The 12,076-nt window shown below is 58.0% G+C and overlaps 1 protein-coding gene across 1 annotated transcript in view; it reads right to left on the bottom strand.

The window, feature by feature from the left end:
• Positions 1-6,002, bottom strand: part of HCN4 (hyperpolarization activated cyclic nucleotide gated potassium channel 4) — a 40,020-nt gene extending 34,018 nt beyond the window's left edge. Inside the window, exon 1 of the mRNA XM_037134554.2 lies at positions 5,224-6,002. Within this exon, the coding sequence (XP_036990449.1) occupies positions 5,224-6,002 (779 nt within the window). The remainder of the gene's footprint in view (positions 1-5,223) is intronic.
• Positions 6,003-12,076: the final 6,074 nt, after the last annotated feature.

The following is a 12,076-nucleotide window of genomic DNA, read 5'->3' as shown; positions in this document are numbered from 1 at the left end:
CCTGCTGCCCCTCTCCTCCAGCCAGGCCACCCTCTGGCCCTTGGGATAGGAAAGAGGCTGCCAAGGTAACGGGACTGGATGGGTTAATGAGGGCCTTCTGGCCACCTGGCCTCCCCTTGCACACTCCGCTCCAACAGCTAGGCCAGAGCTAACAGGGCCCACACAGGCATGCAGGAAGGGAAGAGGCTGTCAGTCTGACACCACAAGTTTGTAGCCTACCTCTGCGGCTGAGGGCTGCTCTGCCCAGCTCACAGGATTCACCCTGCTGGTCGGTCTGGGCACTAGAGGCCAAGGGGAGAAGATGGTGTCCTTGGGGAACTCGGTCAGGAAGCCCAGGCTAAGCACAGTACTAATGCAGGGTCTGAACTTCAGTACTCCAAGCAGGTTCTGGGCTGGGCGCCAGCAGCATCGAATCACCTAGGTGCTTATCATATATGCAGAATCTCGGATCCCTCTCCAGACCTAATGAGTCAGAACCTGTATTTTAACCAGACCCCAGGTGAGTTGGATGACACGACAGTGTGAGAAGCACTGTATTAGAACAAACACAGAGCACCATCCAATGCCATGGGGGAGCTCAGAGAGGCAGAGAGGGATGATGGTGGATGCAGGGACCTGGGAGGGCATCCCGGAAGACCTGGGGTCCCTAAAGCACAGGAGAGGAGGGCAGATGGACAGGTAGACAGCCCAACACTGTGGGAGGCAGGCCACCTGCAGTGGCTCACAGCAGCTAAGGGAGCAAATGGGGCCGGACAGGGGAGAGGGCTCAGCCTAATCATGGAGAAACCAGACCAGGACCTGAAGCTTTGCAACAGGGGGAACCTGGAGTCCAGGCCTCCCACCTGGCAACACAAGGGTCCTGGCCCCACGGGGTTTCTGTGCATTATCAGTATCCTAAGAGACCTCAGCCTGAGCACACCCTCCACCAGCCCGTCTCATCAGGTTGAGCACGTCCTTGTCACTGGAGAATCCTCCTGCTCACTGAGCCAGCTGACAGCACCGCCCAGGGCGGCTCACCTTGGAATTCCACTGTGTACCACGGCGCCCTTCCCCCTCCACCGGCACCACCGCCTGCGGCCCATTTCAGCTTGGCTCTCCACAAAGACAGCAGAAGATGCATTTCTGGGCCATGGTGCCCAGGACGGCCCACCCCAGGAGGCGCCTAGAAACCCCCAGCCCCACAGCTAAAGCTGCCACCTTCCCCACTCCCCACCACCTGCCTGAACAGTCCTTCCCATGGCTGAAAGGGAGAGAGACGGATGTGGGGGGGGGGAAACAGAACAGAAATGCGTCCCCAAGCAGAGCACCTTTCCTTCTTCAGGCATCTAACTCTGCTTCTGTTTTCATTTCCATCCTGCTGGCAATGGGAGGCCCAAGCCTCAGATCACAGGATGCCCCAGGACAGCCAGCTCGAGGAGGCTAGCGCCTGCCCTACCAGGCCAGGCAGGACTCTCTTCTGGGATGGCCTAGCGCGGGGTTCACAACCTAGACGGTCTTCCTCTTAGGGGATCCACAGATTCCAGAAACTGAGTGTCATCCTGAGGGTCTGGGTGTACATGTATCTTTCTGGATAGAGACTATGGTTTCCAGCAGGTTCTCAGTTAGGTCTCCAATACAGCTTCAGAACCAGTGGTTCTAACCACTGGACAGGGGCCATCTGGTCTGCCCAGGACTAAGGAAAGGAAGCAGCGTGGGCGGGGGCAGTATGGTTCAGCACAGAATCACTGGTCTGACAGTGCGCTGGAGTTCCTCGCTTCCGCAGGTGGCCAGTTGTGTAATTTGTGTCTGACATGGCGACAGGCAACAGGATCGCCATTTTCCTAGGTGTGAAAACTGAGGCTCAGAGAAGGCTCATAACCCAAGCAGGACCCCACAGTAGCTGAGGAGCTGATGTGAGGTGGGCAATGGCTGTACCAGGAGCCCAGGAAGTCAGTTTTAGACCACCCTTGGGATCTACCAGGCTACTGGTCCAGTTTCCATGATTTTGGAGCCCAGCTATCTCTGCCCCAAGGAAAGGACCCTTTATGAACCTCCCTTCCCTTCCCTTCCTCACACCTTCAGGAGGCTCAGGCTAGGAGAGGGAGTGGGCAGAGGGATGAGAAGAGCCAGGCTTGCTGCCTCCATTCTCAAGGCCAAGCTAGAGTTTGAAGCACAGGAGTAGCCCCAGAACTGACACCCCACACAGGGCCCTTCCTGCCAGCCCCATGTCCAGCACACATTCCCCAGACACCTGCTCAGACACCTAGATATACACACACCCAGGCTGATACACCCCATTCTATTGCTGCCCCCCTACCAAAGCCTGACACTTGAAAGCCTGACCAGCTTTGGGGAATAAAACCAGGTGCATCTTCATGTGGGGCCCCCTGTCCTTTTCTCTACTCTTGAAAAAACAAGAGCATGCAGATACTATGTTTTATTTGTTCTAGGTTCCCCCTGCCAAACCTAGCTTCCAGGACATGGCTTCTGTGAAAAAAAGGACCCACCTAGAACCCCAGAACCCAACCATCCTGGGGTGGGAGCCTGGGGACAATACCCTGAGGGGGTGTGTCCTTTTCCCTTATCAAAACTTAAGGACAAGTTTTAAAAGGCAGGTGGGGAGTGGAAGGGAGGGAGGAAGAGGCCAGACAAGCCAGATGAGCCTGGAGGCACCACGGGAGAAGCCAGGGCATGGTGCGTGCGGGGTGGGTGGGGGAAGAGAAGCACAGGCAGCCGGGAAAAGCCTACCACTGCACATGGCCAATATGTGGGCCCCTCAGAGCACAGCCCACTCCAGCCATTAGAAAGGCACCAACCTTCCTCCCCCAGGAATAGAAGTCAGAAGCAGTCCATGACAGCAAGCTCTGAACTCTAAACCACAAACTCAATCTATCATGGTTTGCTAGTGATTCTTTATTAAGCCAATTCTGCTGGATCAATGCTTCCTGCCCATCAAAATGATGAATACATCCTCAACTGGCTCGAGTAATGCTTTCAGGAGCTCTTGTGAAGCTGGGCTGGGCAGTGGGATTGGCTCCATACAGAAGCCCAAGGCCAGTGGCTGAAACTTGAGGGACTGAGGCTTGGGGTGCTGGGTCAGGGGAAGTGGGTGAGGCCGGGTTGAATGATGGGGTTTCTACGCTTCAAAGACTTAGCCAGGTCTTTGCCTCTGGGACCTTCTGAAAATGAGTCCAGCTGTTCTGGCCGAGAGACAGGAGAAGAATGACCAGTGCCAATCCAGAAGCTCACACAGATGGCCTTTCTTGGATTTCTTTCCTCGCACCAGACCCAGCACCAGAGGGCTACCAGAATGTGCAGAGGATGTGTTCTTCCAGCTACTGTCCCTGTTGCTTGTTGCATAAACCCAAATTCCAAGTCCGGTCTCACCTTTTTCCCCGTTGCCCATCTATCAGTCCCGCTGCATCCACCACTCCCTATCCCCATCAACCCCCACCCTCTGCATGTCCCAGGCAGTCTGCAGTTAGTGGAAGATTCTGCAGCAGGGGGTTCTGCAGACAGACATGCCAAGATGGCAGAGGAAGACCGGAAGGCGGGAGGTTCCCATTGATGCAATCTACCCAGTCCTGGTTCTTCACGACCCAGGGAAAGGGGAGACTGGGAAGGCACAGTCCAGTGCCCATAAGGTGCTCAATCAATGCCTACTGTCAACGGGGGCCAGGTGTGCCCAGGGTTGATCCCTTACAGTTTCCTGACCCAGGTTGGTGATGAAAAACCTGATCATAGGCTTCCAGGCAACAAAGATGGTGGGAAGCTGAGCAAGGGAAGGGAGGGCCCCTCAACAATCTGATGGTTGATGCTGGTACAGCCTATCTGCTGCCGCCACCACCAGGGAGTTTAGAGGGACGAGGAGACACCTAGTCCTCACTAGCTCATGCTGGGATCCTCAGGGCCCAATACTGACCAGAGGGGAGGCCAAACTTTAGTAGTCTGGTGCTGCAGACCAACCACAGTTTCTGATGGAAGGTCCCACATCTGCTCACACAATGTGAAGACTATGGCTGTGTGCAGGAGGAAGGGATGGAAGAAAGGAAGGAAAAGGGAGGGCCCTTGGGTCACCATCTATTTTAAGGCATCCAGTGTTGCCTGACTGGTCATTCCCAGCACGAGAAATCTCTCTCATTGGATGGGAATGGCTTTGCTCTCATTACAAACCTAGCTTCCCTGGAGTTTGCAAAGAGGGCTGTGGGATGACAAAATGCTCATTTATATTGGCAGGCACGCAATGTAGGCAGGTAAGAGAGCTCAGCAGGGGCAGGGCCCAGAGACAAAGAGTGAAGTAAACCCAGCTCTAAAGGGTGACCATTTCTTTCCAGACCCCAGGAGAGCACTGGGGGACCCAACACCTTGACTGGGGTAGGGGCATCCCTGATCCCAACTTCAGAGGCAACCACCAATCTCTGTTTGCACAGATACCCCCACAGGCCTGGAGTGGTATCTGCTGTGCAGCAGCATCTGACTCAGGTGATGGGGGAGGGGGGCCCCTCTCCTTGACTGACAGTCACACGTTTTGTTTGGGGACCCATGGCTGACCCATGAGAGACCTGGCAGCTGCTGAGGAAGGTACACTGGATGAACTTGGGGTCACAGGACAGGTGATCATCAGTCACTGTGAGCAAGGTCATCCTGTCCTGCCAGTCTGGAGACCAGCTACCCAGGGTATCTCTACTCCTGGCCTGCCATTTGGCATGAGGGGTGGGCCCAGAAGGTGGGTGCAGATGACTTTCATCCTGGGCATGAGGCCCCAGTGACCTCAGTCCTCCAGGGGCCCAGCTCTCCCTCCAGAGCTGCAGCTTCCCAGGGCACCAGAAGGCAGATATTAACAGCTGGGGTCAGCACCCAAGGAGCTGGCCCAGCTGCCAAGAGGTCTGTCTCCCTTCGTGGCCCTGCTCTACAGGCCAAATGGCTTGGAACCGCCTCTAGGACAGCCACTCTGACTCTGTAGCCCAGAAGAAGGAGGCGGGACGTGTGGCTGAAGGTGGCATGCCCTGGAAAGGCTCAGAATACCTTTTCAGCCTTCCCCTAAAGTCGCCCAGGCTTCAAGAGGCCGAGGTCTGCAGCCGGAAGCACGAGAGAAAGTTCTCTGCATGGGGTAGAAGGAGGTCTGGGGATGTCTCAGAGCCGAAAAAGCCCCACTTCTCTTGGAGCTCTCGACGCTAGGAAAGAAGGAAGTTAACTCCGGCTGCCACCGCTAAGGCACCCACAGATCCCCACCGGTCCCCTTACCTGAAGTCGCTGTAGGGGTGGATAATCCAAAACCCGGCCGACTTAACCCTCTCCTGCTCCCGCTCCACCGCTTTCTGGCTGCCAAACATCCGCAGGGAGAATTTGTTGACCCCGGGCTGGAGCATGGCCCCGAATTGGCGCTGCATGAAACCGGCCTGGCCCAGGCGCACCTCGGCCTCGGGGAGGATCTGGTCGCCGGCGGCCGCGCCTCCCTCCACTTTGATAGCGGTTTCCACCGAGGGCTGCTCGCAGGAGGCAGAGGCCGACTGCGGCGACTGCTGGAGCAGCGGCGGAGAAGCTGCAGGCTGCGCCGAGGGGCAGGGGCGCTCTGGCTGGCCGGCCAGGCCTGGGGGCGTCCTGTCCTCGCCCGGGGACGCGTCGCCCTCAGCAATGAGCCGCCGCTCCTCCGCGGAGTCGTGCAGGTGCCCGTGACTGCTGCCGCCACCCGCTCCGGGGCCGCCCCGGCTGCCCAGCGAGGCCAGGCTCCCGCGGAAGCGCCTGCAGTCGCCGTTCGTGCTGGACTTGCCCGCTGCACGGGCTGGCCCCTCGCCGTCCGCTGCTCCAAGGGCCGCGCCCCGGGACTCCGTGCTGCCCGCGGCCGCGGAGGGCGAGGGCGATGGCAGCGGCCGCAGCCGGATGCTCCTGCGGCTGGGGTCCTGGCGGCCCCCAGCCCCCTCCTCCTCGGCATCCTCTTCCTCGTCCATGATCCACGCCTTGGCCCCCACCTGCTGCGGAAGGCTGTAGAGCCGCTTGCGCATGGACGGCGGCAGCTTGTCCATGGCGCCAGGAGCGGGCGCCGGGCTGGAGGCACCGGCGCGGGTGCGGCGCGGCGGATCGGCTCCAGGTCCGCCCGCCGGTCAGTCCGCCCGCGGGACGCGTCCTTCGCCGCCGGCGCCGGGCTGCCTCAGGCGCCCATTCCAGGGCGGGTTGCGTGCCGCGGGGAGGCTCCCAGTCCGGCTCCGGGTCCCTGGGCTCGCCGAGCCGCGCTTCCTCCCAGGCCGGGCCGGGCGCGGGGACCCCGCACTCCCTCCCCTCCCTCCTCCTGTGTTCAGGGGCGCGGCGCGCGGCCGGGCTCCAGGCGCCCCGCCCCCGCAGGAAACAATGGGCGCGGGGAGAAGCGGTGCTTTGGCCCCGGCGTCTGGAAAAGCGAACGCGAGCGCACAGCACGCGGACCGCGCGCCTCCCCGGCGTGCGTCCCGCGGGCAGGCGGCCTCTCCGTCCGTCCCGGCGCCCGGGCTTCTCGGCCAGCCGCGTGCAAGCTTGCCTCGCCTCCTTCGGCCGAGCCCGGCCCGCTTGTCCGAGGGTTCCCGCCGCAGTCGAGCGGAACCCAGCAGTCCGCCGGGCTTACATCAGCGGCCGCCTCCCCCAGAGCGCCCTCCGTCAACGCTGGGCTCCCGCGCCCCGGAATATTCATGAAGCCACCGCAGCTCGCGGGTTGCCATAGGAGCGGCTCCCGCAGCCGGTCCTGCCTACCTGGGCTTCTTAAAGGGGCAGCGGCGCGGGTCGGGGGCTGGGAGGTGGGCGGGGGGCGGGCCCAGCGGGGGGCGCCAGGTGCACCCTCAGCCTACCTTAGGGGCTGAGGTAAGAGGCGTCCTTCATCCTAAAACTTCAAATATCTTTCCCCGGCCAAGGGCTGAGAGCGCACCCCAAGTCAAGGGTTCTGCTTCGACTCCCCATTACCCCCGCCCCAGGATTGGGGGGCGGGGTTTCCCGGTCTCTTCCGAGACCGGGGTTCGCCTTTCCCTGGCGGCTTTGCTTCTCAGCTGGATCTCAGACCCTCCTCGGGGCAGGCGGGCAGGGCCTTCCCGCAACGCGCCTGGAGCTGGGTTTCCAGGAAGTGCGCCGCGCCGGCCTGCTCCTGGGCTTTTCCCGTGAGAGGCGGGGCGAGATCCCCCCCACGCTGGTCTTTCCCCTGCAGAGCCTCGCATCTGCCGGGCGAGGAGGGCGTGGGGATAACTCCGGGACCCACGCCCAGGGAGCGCGGGTGAGACCCAGCCCTTCGAGGTAAGATTTCGAGGAAATGTGCACAGCCACGGCCGCGGAGTCAGATACCCGCACGCACCTCTCCCGGGTCATTCCGAGGGGGGGTTCTGAGATCAGCGGCTTGCGAGCCCTGGACCTCCTCCCAGGGCGCTCCTCCTGATTGTGACTTCGTATGTGCACCAAGGCAAGGGGGGTTCCTGCTCCTCTCAGTCCCCTCCCTACCCACACGCCGCAGCACACAGCGCCCAGTCCCTTTGAGTCTGCTCTCCATGCCAAAATCCATGCCAGCTGGCGGTCCTTTCTATGTCCATGTACCGTCTTGGGGGCTTATGGACAATCCCACCAGCTCAGCCAGAGATACAATACAGCTGTCCTCTCCAGCACCCTAACAGCCTGACACCTCCCATCCACACAGGCCGGGCTGCCAGACCCCCTTTCCCTGGGCTGGGGGCCACTACAATGACCCAGGGGTTACTCAGATGTCTCAGGGCAACATACCAGATTAGGTCAGAAGTGGTGATGAAGCAGTTAGGAAAGGGGTTGGCCAGGGGTGGTTGGAGTTTGGGTTAAATGGACTTTGAGTGGATCCTCAGCAAAGTCTGACAGGAGCAGGCAGTAAGGCTCCTACCTCCGCCATCTCTATGAGCAATGACATGAAGTTTTCCTTCAAAGGGCTTTTCATTCTCATTCTTAGCCCACTTGTGAACACCTCCCCTGTCCAAGATGGAGGGGGGCGGGTGACCTGGCAGGGGCTTTTCTGCTGTACCCACTGAACCACAGGAGCTCCCACAGAGAGAGGCAATGACTAAGATAAGGATTTCACCCCAAACTGGCATTTCTACTTTTGAGCAGCTCTGAGCTGACAGTTCTCTGCACAGATGCTGGGAGACCTAATCCCTGTACGTCCTTGGTTCTCCTTGAGAACGGCTGTGAGCCCTGCCTGCCCTTGTGGTGCCAGCCACAGGGAGAAGACTTCCATGTAGCTCACTTCTGTGGGCTTGTGTCCAGCGGGGAGCCAGCCAGCCCTACCCCAGCTGCAGGAAGCCAGCCCAAGCAGGCTTCCCCGTGACCCATGGGAGAGGCATCCCCTTCTTGAGGAAGCCTTTCCTGGCCACCCAAATCTTGATCATGTCTTCACTTTTGGTCCCATGTCCCATGAGCTCCCATCACCCCGAACACTTATTACACAGTGCATTCTGTGTCCCTTCTCGGCAGCTCCCTGAGGATAGGACAGTTCCCACTCATCTCAGTGACCTCAGCACTAACACAAGGGTGGACAGAGAGCAGGTTAATACGTGTCAACTCCACTCATGAGGAAGGGCCCTGGAGTTAGCTAGTGCCATCAGAGGGATCCTTGAAGAAGGTGGAGGGTATGACCAAGGTTCTACTTCCTGGGATTCTGTTGCTACAGCCTGACCAGGGGTGATGGTCCTTTGACTCTTCCCTCTCTAGTACCTCATCTGCCCTCAGTTTGGTCAGCACCACCCATTCAGGACCATATAAGACCACACTTGGGAGTAGAAATGACATGCCAGCAGTCTGGGGAACAGAGAGGGAGGAGACCTGGGTCTTGCCCCGTGGACTCCGAGTTTTGGGCCATCTAGACTTGCCTAGATGCAGGAAAGAGGAGAAAACTCAGGACAGGAAAGAAGTGTGTGCATTAGTAATTATGCCTCAGCCCGTGAGAGATTTGAAAAGGGGGACTTGCTGAGCTTGGGGTAGCTAAGGAGGACTTTCTAGAAGAGGTTATATTTGTCAAGAGACATTTGTCAACCTACATTTTTACGGTTTCTCATGGCTCAACCTAACATTCTTGCGCCCATCTGCAAGCAAGAGAACCAAAGCACAGAGAGGTTAAGTGACTTGCCATGTCCCACAGCAAGGAAGTGATGGAGTTGGAGCTTCAACCCAGGGCTCCCCAGGCCAGGTTCTCCTCTGCTGCCCAGCTGACTCACCAGATGGGTCGGGGTGGGCACAGGTGAGGGAGGGAAAGGCAGTTCAGAGCCCAGCATGGCTAAAGCAGAAGGAACGTAGAGAGCGGAGCCTCCCTATCCTGTGTTTTCCCTGTTGTCCACCAAGGTCTCCTGTCCTCTCCTTCCCAGGGCTGATGCAAAAGCCTGAGCTCTATTTTAGTTCATCTAGTAACACAATCGAGAGGACCTGGGGACCCCAGCAAGGAGAAGGCCCTGCTTCTGGACTGCAATAGGGAGAAGACCTGCAGCTCTCAGCTTTGGTGGGGAACTGGAGACAGGTCCCAGGTGTCTCCAGGGGACAGATGTACTTTCTGCAGGGCTACAGAGGGCCTGCATGTTCCCGGAATGCAAACCCAGAAAAGAGTCGGGTCTAAGAGGGAGGGGCTGGGGCGGGTAAGCTTTCTCCCCTGGAAATGAGGTTCAGAAAACCTGCTGGAAGTGGAGTGGGGGTGTGGCTGATTATTATATATCGATCTCAGACCTTATGCGGTGGGGACCTGGATGGGTAGAGGGGAGAGGATGGGAAATTCTGGAAGTGTTTTTCCTTGTGGGCCAAGGGCATTGTTCTTGCTGAAAGGGGCAGCTCTGGGGTAGGACAGTGGCTCCCACACCATATAATGACCATTCTGCTTGAAATTTAACCAGAGGAGGAGAAGAAGAAGAGGGGAGAGAGGGAGAGAGAGTAATGCAGGGTATTTTAGGTAAGGTTGTCGACTGTCCTTTCTTAGAAGGCTGTCTTTATTCTAATGCTAAATCCTTGCTGCATTTTCTGTGTTAAAATGCCATTTGATGAAATCATAGTGCTAAGAGATGGCATTTTTTAGGTTCTTGGCTAAATAAGAAGTTGGCATAGGGTTCTATGTTTGTTCCCAAAAGTCGGATTTGAAATGTTATTGGTCTGTGAATGCCAAAGGTCTGGGAGCCCCTGCTGTAAACAACAGAGCGTGAGGCAGGTAAACAAAAACTCTAGAATTAAACATTTCTCTGATACCTGCTCCCTGTGTGTGCCTCAGTCTTTCTCTGGTGTAAGCTGCCTTCGGTGACATGTACCCCATCGGTTATTGTGAAAACCAAGTGAGAATATGAGTGCATCAGCCGGGCATCTCATTTTCAGTAAGTTCTCAGCAAACACTGGGTGATGGAAGACTGAATGAGACCTGCATTGGCCAGTGGAGGGGGAGACATTTCAAATCTGATTTAGGTCATATATCTTATCTTAAAAATCGCTGTTGGGGCGACAGGGATGTCTTGCTAAGCAGGAATGCTTCCGTGAATTCTCCATCCCTGCTAAACCCTGGCCTGGTCTCCAGAAGGCAAACTTTCTTCTTGCTGGGATGGGCACTTGCTAGGTGGGATCAGAGGGAACTGACTCCGAGGTCACACCATTTGCCCCGCGTTGAGACCCCCACCACACACAGGTGAGACCTGGCCTTTCTCTTTCATGTAGATGTGGGCCTCCCAGGGGCACCTTCTGCTCAGCTCAGAGGCAGCTTTGCTCTGTGGAGTCCTGACCTGGAGAATAGACCCTGAGAGGGAACACTGGAAGCTGCCACAGTACCTTGGGTTCTTTGTCCCAAGGCTTCCTGATAGAGAAACTGGAGGAGGAAGGAAGGGGACCACAGGGAATGGGCCTTATGGGGATGGATGTGTGGAGAGGACAAATCACTGACTCGGGCTTGACCAAGCCCTTGGGTGCCCTTCCCTGAGCACAGCCACACATGAACAGAGGCTGGGCAGGCAGAGAGATGCCCTCGTTTGGGTATTTCCCAAACAAAATCTTGCTGATTGAAACAGCAAAAGACCATCCCAGACATTTGTAATCAAGGGTCAGAGTAAGCGGTTCAGCAGCTCAGAGCGGTGGTCCTGACTCTGATGGAGGTGCGCTTCCTGGAGGAAGTGGAGAGGGAAATGGGCTTTCGAGGCAGTCGTTAGTGTGTCTGAGTGTGTGTGTGTTTCTTATGGGGGAAACAGTGAGTGGAGCAGCCTGGCCGGAGTGAGGCCTGCTGCATTCTGTCGGTGGGGCAAACAAAGCATTGCCAGAGGATAGGGGGAGGGGGAGGGTCCACTTTAGGGGCCCACTAATCTCTCGCCCTAAGCTGGCCCTAGGAGAAAATCTGCTGTCTCCCTGGAAGGAGGGCATTGGGTCCTTCCGACCCCCAACACACTCACCCCCAGACTCTGGCTGCAGAAACTACTGGGGTCCACACGCCCACCTTCCCCCAATGACATTAGGGCAGCAGTGAAAGGAAGCCCCCACAGGCTCAGTTTCCAGTTGGGCTTGCCGCCTGCTGTTTTCTCAGCTCTGCCTGGTTTCTTTAGGATCCGGGAATGTGAACTGTTGTATTGTCTTTTCGCCACCTCCCGCCTCTGTGCAGGACCCCGCCTGTGAGTGCTCGGAGCCCAGCAGAGCCCGGAGCCCTTTCATCCCAGGCCAGCCCTGGCTCCGCTGCCCTTGATCTCTCCACACTCCCCATCCTGCACTCCTGGCTGTTCCCTCGGGACTCTGCCAGGGCACCGACTGGGACATCGTGCCCCTCTCCTCCCAGGGAGGCAGGAGGAAGAGGTGCTGACAGCTGAGCCAGGCCTGGACTATGTCTCTGTGTCCGGCTGGGGCTCCAGGACGTCTGGCCACCTGGACTTGGAGCCAGGCTAGAGAGTGAGGCACTAGGGGTGGGAGGGAGGCCCCGAGGTGCTGGCTGAGCAAAGCTGCCAAGAAGTAAGTACCAGAGACTCCTCTGTTCCAAGTCTGGAGTGTATACCGTATATCAGGGCTGAAGTGAGTCAGACAAGGGCCCCAGGAGTGGTTTCTACAGCCTGGGCTGGAGGCGTTAATGAGGGAAGGGAGAGACAGGATGGCCAGGGAGAGAGGGAAGAGGCCTGGCAAATGGGGCAGCCCA

This window comes from Artibeus jamaicensis, unplaced genomic scaffold, assembly GCF_021234435.1.
Source record: "Artibeus jamaicensis isolate MK-2021 breed Jamaican fruit bat unplaced genomic scaffold, CSHL_Jam_final scaffold_286, whole genome shotgun sequence".
NCBI classification, from domain to species: Eukaryota; Metazoa; Chordata; class Mammalia; order Chiroptera; family Phyllostomidae; genus Artibeus; species Artibeus jamaicensis.
Note: the sequence above shows the minus strand (reverse complement) of the source record. Positions and strands in the feature narration are given on the sequence as shown.